Source organism: Boleophthalmus pectinirostris, unplaced genomic scaffold, assembly GCF_026225935.1.
Source record: "Boleophthalmus pectinirostris isolate CB_2022bp ecotype Guang Dong unplaced genomic scaffold, ASM2622593v1 HiC_scaffold_15, whole genome shotgun sequence".
In the NCBI taxonomy this organism is placed as follows: domain Eukaryota; kingdom Metazoa; phylum Chordata; class Actinopteri; order Gobiiformes; family Gobiidae; genus Boleophthalmus; species Boleophthalmus pectinirostris.
The window spans coordinates 27,031,610-27,045,154 of NW_026571070.1; the positions used below are offsets into that span (position 1 = coordinate 27,031,610).

The 13,545-nt window shown below is 39.2% G+C and overlaps 1 protein-coding gene across 1 annotated transcript in view; it reads right to left on the reverse strand.

Moving 5' to 3' along the window:
* Positions 1 to 13,301, reverse strand: part of cdh19 (cadherin 19, type 2) — a 60,254-nt gene extending 46,953 nt beyond the window's left edge. The window contains 4 exon segments of the mRNA XM_055150824.1: positions 181 to 300; positions 8,353 to 8,647; positions 10,264 to 10,464; positions 13,239 to 13,301. Coding sequence (XP_055006799.1) covers positions 181 to 300; positions 8,353 to 8,647; positions 10,264 to 10,464; positions 13,239 to 13,301 — 679 coding nt within the window.
* Positions 13,302 to 13,545: the final 244 nt, after the last annotated feature.

Here is a 13,545-nt window from a genome sequence, read left to right on the forward strand (position 1 = left end):
ATTATTCCCCTTGTTATTCCGAGGCACTTGTTGTCAACACAAACATCACTTAGGCCCAATCAGCGCTGCAGTGTGCCGTGCCAAACACCGGTGTAGTGCTCCCCCTGATTAGCCCTGAGTGACTTCTTCATCAGAACCTCTCTCTCTCTCTCTCGGTAACTCTAACTTGTTAGCACTCACCCGTCTTGGGCTCCACGGAGAAGTACGGCTCCCCCTGCAGGATGGAGTAGATGAGCTTGGCGTTGTTTCCGAACATGTGGTCGTCGGCGTCTGTGGCGGTCACCTGCGCAACTGTGGTCCCTGAAGAGAGAGGCAGAGAAGGTATAAGCACAGTTACATGTATTAAACAGGATCATTAAATCAGCTTTTATGAGTTGGTTGGCAAGGGATCAGTGCTTTTCACCCACCGAGCTGAAGGTTTGATTCGAGATTGGCTGTGAGCAGGAGACATCTGTCACAGTGAGGGACAGGAGGACACTGGACACTCCTGCTAACCCACTGCACCAGACTATAGAGGGACATATAATACTCCCTACAACTGTACAACAACTCACCCTTATGTAACAGATAATACTCCCTACAACTATACAACAAGGCTAAGTCTAAGTCAGTCACACACAGCAAAAACTGGGGGGTTAAAATGTGAGGGAGTAATTTTTAACACAAAAAGTGTTATTTTAACTATCTGAAAGTTAAATGGAGGTTTGAGTTGGGGTTATTTGCCAGAGTTGACATGGCTGAAGTTAATTCAACTTTCCCTAGTGTTCATTCAACTTTCCCTAGTGTTAATATGACATCTCGCACCCACCACTTCAAACTCCCACCAGAGACGATCAGTTTGAACTAGTTTTGTACATAATTTCATCATTTACAATGTTTTAAAGAAAATAAAAGCTTTACATAGTGTGAATGTGATTCTTTACAGTCTACCTTAATTTACACTTTACAGTGTGTAGTTACTAATCCCCAAAATGTTTAATTAACTAAAATAAAGTGTAAAAATAAAACACCTCTGTGTGTTGTTCAGCTAAATCAGGATAACCCTACAAAGTGTGATCCGTTTACTCTCAAAATGTTAACATAACTCTTGATTGTGGGGTTAAACTCAAACTTTGGTCCAGTGTTACTTAATTAACATTTAGTTCCAAAAATGTAAAATTAACTCTAGAACAGATTGGATATAAACCCTGAGAAAATGTTAAAATTGATTCTGCCAAGAGTCAATTTCGGTTCTAGCCAAATGAAGCCAATCAAGGTCAGCAGTTATAGTGGCTAATCTGGATCCCAGATCCATATTTGGAAATCGAGCGTGTATCATAGCAACCAAGAGCCAATCAGGACCACACTGTCAATCAAATCTGTTATTAATGCTATCCGGAGCAACCGTGGGGGAAAGAAGGCACCTCATTGGTCTGTTATTACATTTTAAGACTAAAATGACAAGGAGAGTCAATGGAGCTGAATCTTGCTCGTGCTCACTTCCTAATTGGAACATGGCGGTTAGTGTGCTAGCTACAGTATGTCCAGAGATACAGTCTATGGATCGGACCAGAGCATAGTCATTGTGTCCTTGTAAAAAACATGACAGGACCTTGCCTATGTATGAATGTTCTGTTTGAGTGATCAGTAGTGGTTGGAGGGGCAGATGGCATGGATTGGCAGCTTTGCTTGCGAACATGTAGCTTCCCATCACCAGGGAGAGAATGGTAACAAAACCCAAATCAAGCCCCAAAGGTAAAATCCTCCAACTAAGACAGTCCTAACCAAGGCTAGCAACAAGACCATGGGGATGACTGAGGACATGCCCCAACGGGATTGAAGGATGGGTCAAATGCAGAGGACAAACTGGGTACAACAGAGTGTACCATACCCTTAGTGCAGAGGTGGGGACATGCAAGTTATGACTTGGACTTCTTTTAGGACTTTTAGGACTTGAGACTTGACTTGTTAAAACGGACTAATCCTTGGGACTCGACTTGGACTTGAAGGTCAATGACTTGGGACTTGACTCAGACTTGAGAAGCACTTTTAAATCTGAATTCTTTCTATTCTGACCATAATGATTCACTCTAACATCTTGTCAAGGCCTTTAAAAAGGAAATATTCTCTTCTACCACTCTTATATACTCTATAAATATCATATATAAATATACTATGACTTTATAAGTACAATTTAGTTTAAACTCATATAAATTGCAAAAATCTAAGCTATATTTGATACTTTGGTTTAAAGCTTTGAACTTGAGCCTTGACATGAAGCTCAAAGCAGACAAACTGGACTTGGACTTATGGGCCAGTGATTCGAGACTTGTCTTGGACTTGCTTGTATTTGTCTTGAGACTTGACTTGGACTTGAGATCAAAGACTTGAAACTTACTTGAGACTTGCAAAACAACGACTTGGTCCCACCTCTGCCTTAGTGAACTGTAAAGTGTCTTTGAGTGTCAAAATAAGAATTTGAATTGAATAACTTGATTGCAAATTACTGAAATCGGGATTGTGTTGCTATGCAGTGGTTCAAACCTCTCCTTAGAGCATGATTTTGCATTGTTTTTGCTAAACCAGGAAAATGTTTAAGTATATAATAATCATTTTTAAAAACCCTTCTTCTTCCTCTTCTACAAGCACCACCACTTGACAATCCTTGACTATTTCTTTGACACTTGTATAGGTTAAGAAAAACGTGTAAAAAGAAAAAGTACATTATTTGAGGTTAGTAGTAGATTTTCAAACACGATTTTCAAAACTTATTCTGGCTTTGTCTCTTTGAGGAGCAATGGGAGCCGTTGAATCCTCCTCACCTCATGTAAACTTGCGCAAAGACTCGTGAATCAATGGAGTCTAAGCTTAGTTTAAACAGTCCATCCCCCTCTCCCCTGTATCTATCTTCCGTAGTAAATATGAGGATGTTAGTGCAGCGGGAGCCACAGTGATTATTTCATCGTCCCGCGGGCTGTGTCTGTCTGGCCCAGCGGGGAGGATTTTATCTGAGACTTTATTTATTTATTTGGTGCAGTGAGAAGGAGTCCAGGTGAGCGTGACAGACCCTCCAGTCCCCACAATGCGCCCACCTACCCCCCTCCCCGTCCCTCTTTCCTCTGTCCCCTCGCTCTCACATCTCTGCACAGACCCTATCCTCCGAGGACTCACCTGGGCTTTGTCCTTTTGCCATTCGCTCCACTCAACTGTATCATGGTTTCTGAAGAAGCCAGAATATCTTTTGTGCAACCCCATCTTTAATGCTCTTTGGAATATATCAAAATACGGGTTACATGAATATATAAATGAAATGGGAGTGGATGGTAGTAACAAATGTATAGTATTAAATAAGCTTAAAATAATACCCATCATTTCTTAAAGGTCTTATATTACGTTAAAAAAACATACCTGGAGTTGTGTTTTGTTTCTTTCATGTTTGAATAACCCTTTGTTATTAGTCTGTACACATCTCCAATGCTCTGTTTCACCTTGTGATGTTATGAAGTGGTAGTTTTCAAGTTAACAGCTACATTTTACCTTTAGGCTATGTTCAGACTGCAGGGCTTAATGCTCAATTCGGATTTTTTTGTGAAATCCGATTTTTTTGCGAGGTTGTTCACATTTCTAATTAAATGTGACTTGGATGTGATCTCCAGTGTGAACTGTAAATGCCCCAAAAGTGTCCTGCATGTGCATTGGAGGACACAACGACATCACATGCAGTGAGCGTGCTCAGTGTTTACGGAAGTGACCTAAACATGGACACAAGCATTGGGCACCTGGAGATTTTAAAGTTGCTGTCGTACCAGAGCCAGAACATGTACAGTTTTTTTGTTTTAAGGAGGAGATTGAGCATAGCCAGGCTGGTGCCACCTAGTGCCTCCACTCAATTTAATTTCTCTTCAGCAACTAGGTCAGGAATTGGAATACACTAGACAGTTTGCAAGAACCCCGGAAGTTGTAGACCACGCACCTGCCAATCAGTGAAGAGCTGTGAAGCCATGTCGTTAAAACTCAAACGCCTGTCTGGGTCCCTTTTGTGGTACAGCACAACAGTAAACAAAGCGGTCGAGATGGATGTTGATGAAGGCATACATTCTGTGTTGTCAATGATTCCTGAGATCGAGGATTTAAAGCCGAAACAAAGAGAATGTTTGGTTCATACATCACAACCAAACAGCAGTGATTTGTTCAATCAAAAAAGTACTCGTCTACCGTCGAGCAAAAATCCTAATGCTGCGAGGTCAGACGGTTTCCACGAAGTGATGAATCAGGCTAGATTGAGAAGGAAAAGGACAAGGTTTTTGGCCCTGGCGTTGTGTGGGGCAGTGTCAGCAGCGTCTGTAGAAAAGAATGTGTGGGTGCGGAGTCGCAGAGTGTTGGGATTGTTATGTGCTTTATTCCCTCACTGACACGGAGTTCAGACACAATTTTCGTATGACGAGAAGAATGTTTGTGTACATTTGTGACTTTTCAGTCAGATGAATGCGATCTGGCCGTTCAGACTTATGTATCGGTTTTAGGATAACGTATTTAAGCGGCCTGGGTCGCGTTTGAAAAAATCCAATCTTTGTCATTCAGACTGTCATTAAAAGTTCAGATACAGATCGCATAGGGGCGAAAAAATCTGATTTGGGTCACTTCAGTCTGCAGTCTGAACGTAGCTTTAATTTAGTAGAGATCGGCAATTCCAGGGTTGAAATGATCCAAATGATCCTAGTGAAGGTGTGTGGAGTTTACAAACAAAGTGGAGCACTTCCTGTATTACCACATGACATCAACAGGTGGAAAAGAGTGTTTTTCATTTGAGAAAAGAACCAAATGTGCATGATGAATGAAACAAAACACAACTCCAGATATGTTTTCAGTGAGAAAACATCATTGTTTTGCACTCACTGTGAAGTGGATACAGCTATACAGATAAACTCCTCAACAACTGACAGGTGTATTGTTCACTTTAAAAACATTGCCTTCAATAAACAATAAACAGTGAAACTACAACAGAAAAGAAATAAACTGTATTTAGACTATGTAGTAATGCAATTTCACACAAGTGGTAGCTTGAATCTAGCTAATATTGGCCCAAACTAAATTTTATAAATGTATTCTTTTTAAGTCCACATATGCACAAATCACTGAAAATATGGTCTCTATGACTCTCATTTAACATAAAATACTTACAAGCAACACTTTCTGTAAAACAACAAAAAGGAATGATCGTAGATTACATCAGGACACTTGTTGTGTCAGCCATTTTACAAAGTGTGCTGCCTTTCTAACTCTACAGCAAATAACAGTGAGCATTAGCATTAACTAAACACAGTGCCTCCTGCTGGTGGAGGGGAAAACTACGCCAGCACAAACATTATAGCATAAATCATAAAGTAGTCCTTTATAGTCCCTTTAATATTAACCACAATGATTTCTGAGATGAACCTGTTACACCAGGAATGTTCCACAGTATGACATTTAACCAGGCCAAGTTACGAGTCAGATCTGTGGAGAGGCGTTCACAACAGGAATGCAAATTTAAGTTATTTCTAAGCAATAAATCTCCTGCAACTGAATACAAGTTTAATGCCATACTTTGGAACATTGGGGTACAAGAATAACATCACCATGGAAACAAACAAAGCCCACCTTTCAACAGAAACGTTACCCAGTTCACCTTTAAAGTAATCTTAAAATGTTGAATGTTATTTACAACATTTTATGCAGATTTTTATTCTCTCCTTTCTCTCAGCTTCTGTCTTTAAAGTGCATGGCTCTCGTCTTCATTGCCTGTCACTCCCCTTTAAGAGTCAAATGCACTTTAATTTATTACTCGGGCAATATTATATCACATAAGCAGATTACATATAAATTGAAATGGCAAAGTTTGTGCCATTTAAGTCTATCCAGAACCGTATCCATGGCAACCGGCTGTTTGAAACTTCCTGGAATAGAACAGGCGATAGATCTTTTTTCATTGTTTTCAGTCAAGATCATTAAAAGTCATAAATGTCTGTATTTTACAAAAGCTGTGGTCTATATTGAATGGCTTAAATCTGAAGCATAATTTCCTGTAAGGCATTAAAGTCACGGAAAATATACAGCTTTGACATTTTATTACTGAATATATATTACAAATTAAGTTGCCAAAGGATCAATAATTTATGATAGCTGAGGAAAGTTCTTCAGAAAAATGAAAGTTACACTTGAAAGATAAATTCTCAGATTCTCGTGACATTGTGCAGAGTTTGGAACTTGTGGGGAAAGTCACGCCTAAAGGATGAGTCAAATCCAGAGATCTAATTGTCCTACATGGACACATAGACAAAGGAATCTTATGTTTTTATAATGTTATTAACACATTTGGTGCCATATCATCCCAAGTCTAATGGTAGCAGATGATTGAGAGTACTACTTCCCTACTCCTCCAGCTAGATACTCCTTTCCATGTCTCTATATGTTTGGAAAAAGCAATTTTGAGGTCCTGTGTTACACAAAATGTATTCTTGTGAGTGTTAAGTCATGGTAAAATGTTGTTACCTCATCAAAAACATACCTAGAGTTGTGTTTTGTTTCATTCACACATGTTTGAGCAATCCATTTTTATTAGTCTGTCCACATCTCCAAAGATCAAAATGCTCTGTTCCACCTTGTGATTAAAAGTTAACTTTACATTTGGCCTTCGGTTTAGTAGAGATCGGCAATTCCAGGTCAGAAATCATCCAACTGATTCTAGTGAAGGTGTATGGAGTTTAAAAGCACATTGGAGCACTTCTAATGTGCTTTAATATAAACAAATATAGCCCAGATTAACAAATAATAGTGTGTTAATCTTTCTAGCATTTGTAATTTTTGTAATAAGTGTGTTTTATCTTAAGATGAAAATATAACTGATAAACTAATCCAGTGAGTAGTGTTACTAATAGACCTTTTTCCCACTTCATAAATCTGCCCAATCAACAAATCTTCATTCCAACAAGGTCGACAAATGATATTCTGTCCACGAAGAATTTATTCACAACTATCAAGGTAAGAAAGACGAAAACGTAAAGGCGAACAACGACGACGCATTAGTGAACTACTCCTGAGCAAAACTAACATTATCGTCATGAATAAAACATAAGTAATAAGTAATTTGTTAAGAAGTAACTTGCGAAACTCAGACTGATTGTAGAATTAAAATTAAAAATGGATTTCATGATGTAGATATTTGCATAGACAGAGAGATTTGCGCAGTTCGAATGCTACAAATGTTCACAGATCACATGTCTCGCATTTAAACTGCACAAATCTCTGTCTATGCTAATATCTACATCATGAATCAATTTTTAATTTTAATTGTAGATTCAGTCTGAGTTCAAAAGTTACTTATGTTTTATTCATGACCATAATGTTAGTTTTGTTCAGGAGTAGTTCACTAATGCTGGTCGTTGTTCGCCTTTAAGCTTTTCGTCTTTGGTATCTTGATAGTTGTGGATAAATTCTTCATGGATCTTCAGAATGTTTATCCTTTGTCGACCTTGTTGGTTGAAGATTTGGTTATGGGTAAGCAGATTTATGAAGCTGGTGGAAAATACATGAGACATTTCCACAAATATTTTGCCATAGAAAAGCATTAACGTAAGTGACATTTACCCTACATCACGGCACTTCCAGCTGTTGTGAAAAATTTCTCTTGAGAGTTAAAGGCTCAAACGGTTCAGCTGTTGCCCCACCCGTTTAGTCCCTTTTCATTCTGAAGTTGAACCATGACAGACAAACACATGTCTGATGCCACCTGGTTCTTATACCAGACTTTTTTATTGTCTGAAAACTAATACAAAATATATACTCATTTAGGAGTTTGATTTTCAAAAAAAGCAGTGAGAGTGACAAATTAACAAACTAAAGCACTGTGCAAAACTTTAGGGGGCAGGAGTGCTACTTGGATGTACAGAGATTGTGCAAAATTGTCCTTTTGGTGCTTTTCAGTGTGGGGATCAGTCTCAAATACAACGTTGAAAAAACTGAGGTACTCAAAAATACAAAATTAATTTAAATACCACAAGGCAGATAAAGTTAAAATCACGCCAACGTGTAAACCGGTTTGCCCTGATGAAGGCCAGTGAAGGTGGTATTAAAGGCTTTTCATTATTTTGTACTTTTTGAGTGCCAATCTAACTTGTGACTAATGCCATTTGAGACACTTGTTTAAAAGCACAAATGAGCTCACCTGTTCTAGTTCCAACTTTGTGTTAGTCAGTGGCTAAAACAAGCTGAGATTAAAGTCTAACTTGACTTCAGACAGAGCAGTGCTTCCAGTTAGCTTCACCTCCCAAGGAACATTGACAAGACACAGGTAAAAGATGTCGATTTTGTTCACATATGTCACTTTCCACTCACCCACGGGGCTCATCTCGGGGATACTGGACACGTAGGGCTCGTTCTGGAACTGGGGCACGTTGTCGTTGATGTCCTGGACCTTGATGATGAACTCAGACTGAGGCTCCACGGGTTCTTCTGACAGGCGGTTGAGGGCCTCAGCCTGGAGAACGTAGAAGGCCTTCTCCTCCCGGTCCAGTTTCTTCAGAGTCCTGATCTCCCCCGTGTACTCGTCTATGGCAAACACCTCACCGGCGCCCTCTCCTGACAGGATGTACTTGATGGTGGAGTCGCCCTTGTCGTAGTCTGATTTGAGCTGTAAAGGAAATAGGGCTGTTTGTTTTTATTCTTTTTTTTTTTTTTTTTTTAAATGATAAAACTCAGAACACCTCGGGGGAGATGCCCCCGAGCCTCAACTGCTCCTCTCGACATGGAGGAGCAGTGGCTCTACTCCGAGATCCTCCTGTGTGACGGAGCTTCTCACCCTGTCTCTAAAGGAGCGCCCAGCCACCCTGTGGAGGAAACTCATTTCAGCCACTTGTGTCTGTTATCTCATCCTTTCAGTCATTACCCAGAGCTCATGACGCATAGGTGAGGGTAGGAATGAAGACTGACCGGTAAATCGAGAGCTTTGCCTTTCGGCTCAGCTCTCTCTTCACGGTCATAAATAAATATCATTATATTATAATAGGAAATTCACACTGTAGCCCAGGGGTCATCAAACTAAAGCCCGCAGGCTGACTCCTGCCCTCCACACCCCTTTGAAAAGCCCCCCAGCCCCTCTGCCTATAGCCTATGTTTTTTAAAATTACTTTTTGGCAAGTAATAATACATCTGCATCTTGTATTTTGTAGATTTTTTTTTCAATTTAAAGAAATCTATTTATATGAAGTGTTTATATTTAAATTATTATATGACATATTTACATTTGCAGCTCAATTTGGGTCACATGACAAGCTCGAGATCAAACAGCGACAGTCAACGCACGTGGAGAGTTCTGTAGTGCAGTTAAGTACAGCAAAATGTCTTGTGTTAAAGTACAAAAAGTTGATAGAGAGTGCAGAGTCAAAGAACAGTGGACAACCGATTATTTTTTTGTTGGGTGTAAGAAAAACTGTTCAGTTTGTCTGATATGTAAAGAAAGTGTGGCAGTTTTCAAAGAATATAATCTGCGTCGTCAGGGTCATACAATTCTGTTATACGGCCAACCCGACCCCGACCCCCCATCACAGTCAGGAGCCATAATGTGGTCCCCAGAGAAAAAAAGTTTGGTGATCCTTGCTGTAGCCTATGATATTAGCTTTAAGTATTATATATTTAAGTCTATTTATTATAAAGATTTCAGTGTTTCTAGTAATTTCTTTTTCTTATATAGTGGAAGCCTTATTTGATAGAAGACATAGGCCTGTGGAAATGAACTCCTCTGCCCAAATCCAAATAAATTAGTGAATAATGGCCTCTCGAATGTATCGTATAAATGAGATAAAATTTTACATAACATAAAGTGTGATCACCGTGTGCAAACAGCATCAAACCCGCTGTCTCTAATCCAAAGAATGATGTTATAAATCTGGTAATGTGATGATGATGATGAGGGTATTCCACTATAACAAATGAAATGAAAATAATTTATTCATAATACCCCCTCTTTAATTAATCTTAGCTAATCATAGATTTGTGAAAAACTGATATCTAAATTTGGAAGTCTATACTGGAACAGGTCAGACAGAACAAAACCACTGTTGGGATCCTTGTCTTTCCCCAGTGGCACTTTTACATTCACACTATCTACTGTATTTCTCGTACTGTTACATTGATACATCACTTTTGGGACTTGCCATTTCTCACAGAGAGGCAGAACCCATGCATTTTTAAAGCCCAGTCCGCCGTGAAGGACATGGAAGGGCGCCCGGTGCTGAATGGGCCTCGTACCTGGCCAATGACTCTCGGCGTGGGGTCTTCCTCTGGGACAAACAGCTGCTTCCAGATCCAACCCCTCTTCAGGCGCCTGTGTACATGAGAGTCCCCCCGGGTCAAGCGCGGCCCGTCCAGGATCCCCCCGCTGCACCCGGCGTCGCCCAGAAACCCTCCAGGAACCACAGACAGCAGCAGCAGCACCACCGCCAGATAGGCCTGCACGAGGGAAAAAAGTGATAAGGCTTTATACACTCTCAAAGTGGAATTTAATGCAGCACTTTATGTTCCAATGTAAAATGTATGCTTTTCTGTGTAATTTTTATGGCTAAATCTCATTTATACTGTCAAATAAATATTAAAGGGCCTATATTATGTTAATTTTTTAATCTACTTTAGAGTGTTTCTTCATCAAAAACATACTTAACATTGTGTTTTGTTTCATCTACACATGTTTAACTCACAAATCCTGCATGTTTAAAGGTCCTATATTACGCAAAATTGACTCTTGTGGGATTTTAGCCATGTTAGAATGTTGTTACTTTATCAAAAACATACCTTAACAGAAAGTTGCCCTTATTGAAAAATGTAAAAGTGGGCAAGGTACAAACCCGAGGCACTCCGACTGAATATATTAAAAGTCCTTTATTACATGAAGGGACGCCGGTGTGTTTCGACCAGCAAGATGGTCTACGTCAAGGCAAAATGGTAGAACACACAGGTGCCATTAAATACAATTAATTATCAATCATCATGACAACATCACATGACTATACAAGCTCAATCAGAGAGAGCAACCTGGTCCCCATGAGGCATCAGTGGGGTCAGTTCATCACCACAGAAGCAGCTTATGAGGAGTCCAGCCCATATTACATGATCATTATATCCACAATGTAATGTGTGTATCTGTACAGGCCCATGAACATTTGTGTGATATTGGTCACACATGAGAATGTCTGTGATTACTAGTGTGTAACCAAAATGTTAGTTCTGTGACTGTAAATCAGTGTGTTGTGTATCACCAGAAAAAGAGGAAATGAAAATTATTTTCATTCCAATTAGAATTTTAACGGCATACACTGAAAGATAAAGGAACTGTTATAATTTCCATTTCTAACTGATATCATCAAAACTGAATATTGGGAAGAAAGACTTTATTCTGAGACTTTGAGATCATCCCATTGCTTGAGCTCGATCCTTTGCGGAGTTATGACCAAAAACGCATATTTGACCTTGGTTCCATTGACCTTCAAGTGACCTTGACCGGTTTCAACCTGTAACATCCAGTGTACCCCGGTTATGTGTGTGCCAACTTATGTGATGATTGGGTGAATATTTTAGGCCGCAGATGGTTCAGAAATCGCCGAACTTGCCAATCCTTTATAATGGCGTGACCTTTCAATTGACCTGTGTGACCTCAAATGACCTCAGATCATCACCAAACTTTTGGGGGCTTGACCCACGTACCAAATTTGGTGACAATCGGTCTATAAATGGTGGAATTATCGCGGGTTTACAGACACACAGACACACAAGGTGAATACAAAACCTGGTCAACCCTTCGGGGCCAGGTAACAAAACAAATACAAAAAAGATTAGCCAACCATAAGGAATATATAGGTGCTGAGCAGACCCACCGAACAGCAACAAGATAAACAGGACATGCTGGAGGTAAGTAGGTGTATCCATCACATATATAATAATTAATATACAATTAAATATCACAGGTCAAAAACATCAACTACATTAAAGAAATGCAAAGAGAGTTAAGTTTCAGAGGAACACAGAATAATCTAAATCATCATTAAGGTCCGGAAGTCATGTGGCCTTTAAGGTTACAATCCAGAAGGTTTCTTTTTTAAACAACTGACGGAGTCTATCGTCCCCTCTGATGTTTGGAGGGACTACCTCAATGATCATGATGTTTAAGAGGCTGACTTTACATTGAGTGGAAGAATGAAAATGTAGAGCCATTGGGTAATTGGGATTTGTAGTTCTAATGGCGTTTTTTGTTCACAAAAGCAATCCTTGAGTCTCCATTTTGTACGCCCTAACCGTCAGATGATATGTGTAGTTTTACAATTTACAAAATGGCGACATGTAAAGCTTTTTTGAGCTTGAGTCTTTAAAAAATGTATACATTTATTGATATGGGCACAGTGATTACAAGCACCACACTGAAACGTACCAACTGGTTTAGGAAAGAATGTCTTAAGTTGTGTTTTATTTGATTCACACATTTTGTCATCCTTTATTATTAGTCTGTCTATATCTCCAAAGCTTAAAATGCTCTGTTCCACCTTGTGATGTCATGAACCGGGAGTTTTCAAGTCAACAGCTACATTTTACCTTTGAGATTGGGAATTCCAGGTCTGAAATCATCCAGATGATTCTAGTGAAGGGGTATGGAGTTTAAAAACCCAGTGGAGCACTTCCTGTATTACCACATGACATCGCAATAGCCTAAATATGCAGGATTTGTATGTTAGACATATGTGGATGAAAAAAAAACACAACTCTGGCATGTTTTTGATGAGGAAACAACATTATGTCATGGATCAGAAACATAGATCATAGATAAGAAAAGAGCATAATATGGGCCCTTTAAACTCCATACACAATATACTGTTTTAAAATCAAATTGGTAGTCCTAACTTTGCCTAACTTTTAAGATAGAGTTGTACAGTAGATAGTATTTGAGGCTATGCTCTTTGCTTCTCGGTGCACCGGAGGATATTGGACTCCCTGAACCAAAAAACTCAAATATTTTTTAAAAAGCTACAACTTATTTTCGTGTTCAATACTGTTCAATAATGCACGTGCGAATGAAACAAAACACAACTCCAGGTATGTTTTTGATGAAGTAACAACATTCGAACATGACTACACGTTCACAGGAGTCAGATTTCAAGGATTTGCTTTTGTTTTGACATGTGTTTAACAAAATCCCTGAATGTATTGGAAAAACTTGAATTTTTGATTGTGTATTTAACCTGGATCAGAGCGGACATAGGCATAGACTGGTAACCACGCTTCTGCCAGCTGCCCCAGGGCATCTGTGGCAAATGTTAATTTCTTGGTTATAAAAAGTGCTAGATACAAAACTGGGTTTGGATTTCAAATTTCAAAAATCATATAAAGTCTCAAGAATTACAGAGTGTCTGTTATTGTGGTTATTTTTTTCATTTTCTGTCAATACTTTTCCCTGTCTGATAATGAAAAGTACTACAAAAATACAATAAAGTAACTCCTGAGAGTATTTATAGCTAGTTGTAGTCTTAAAGGTGTCTTTTTCTGTTT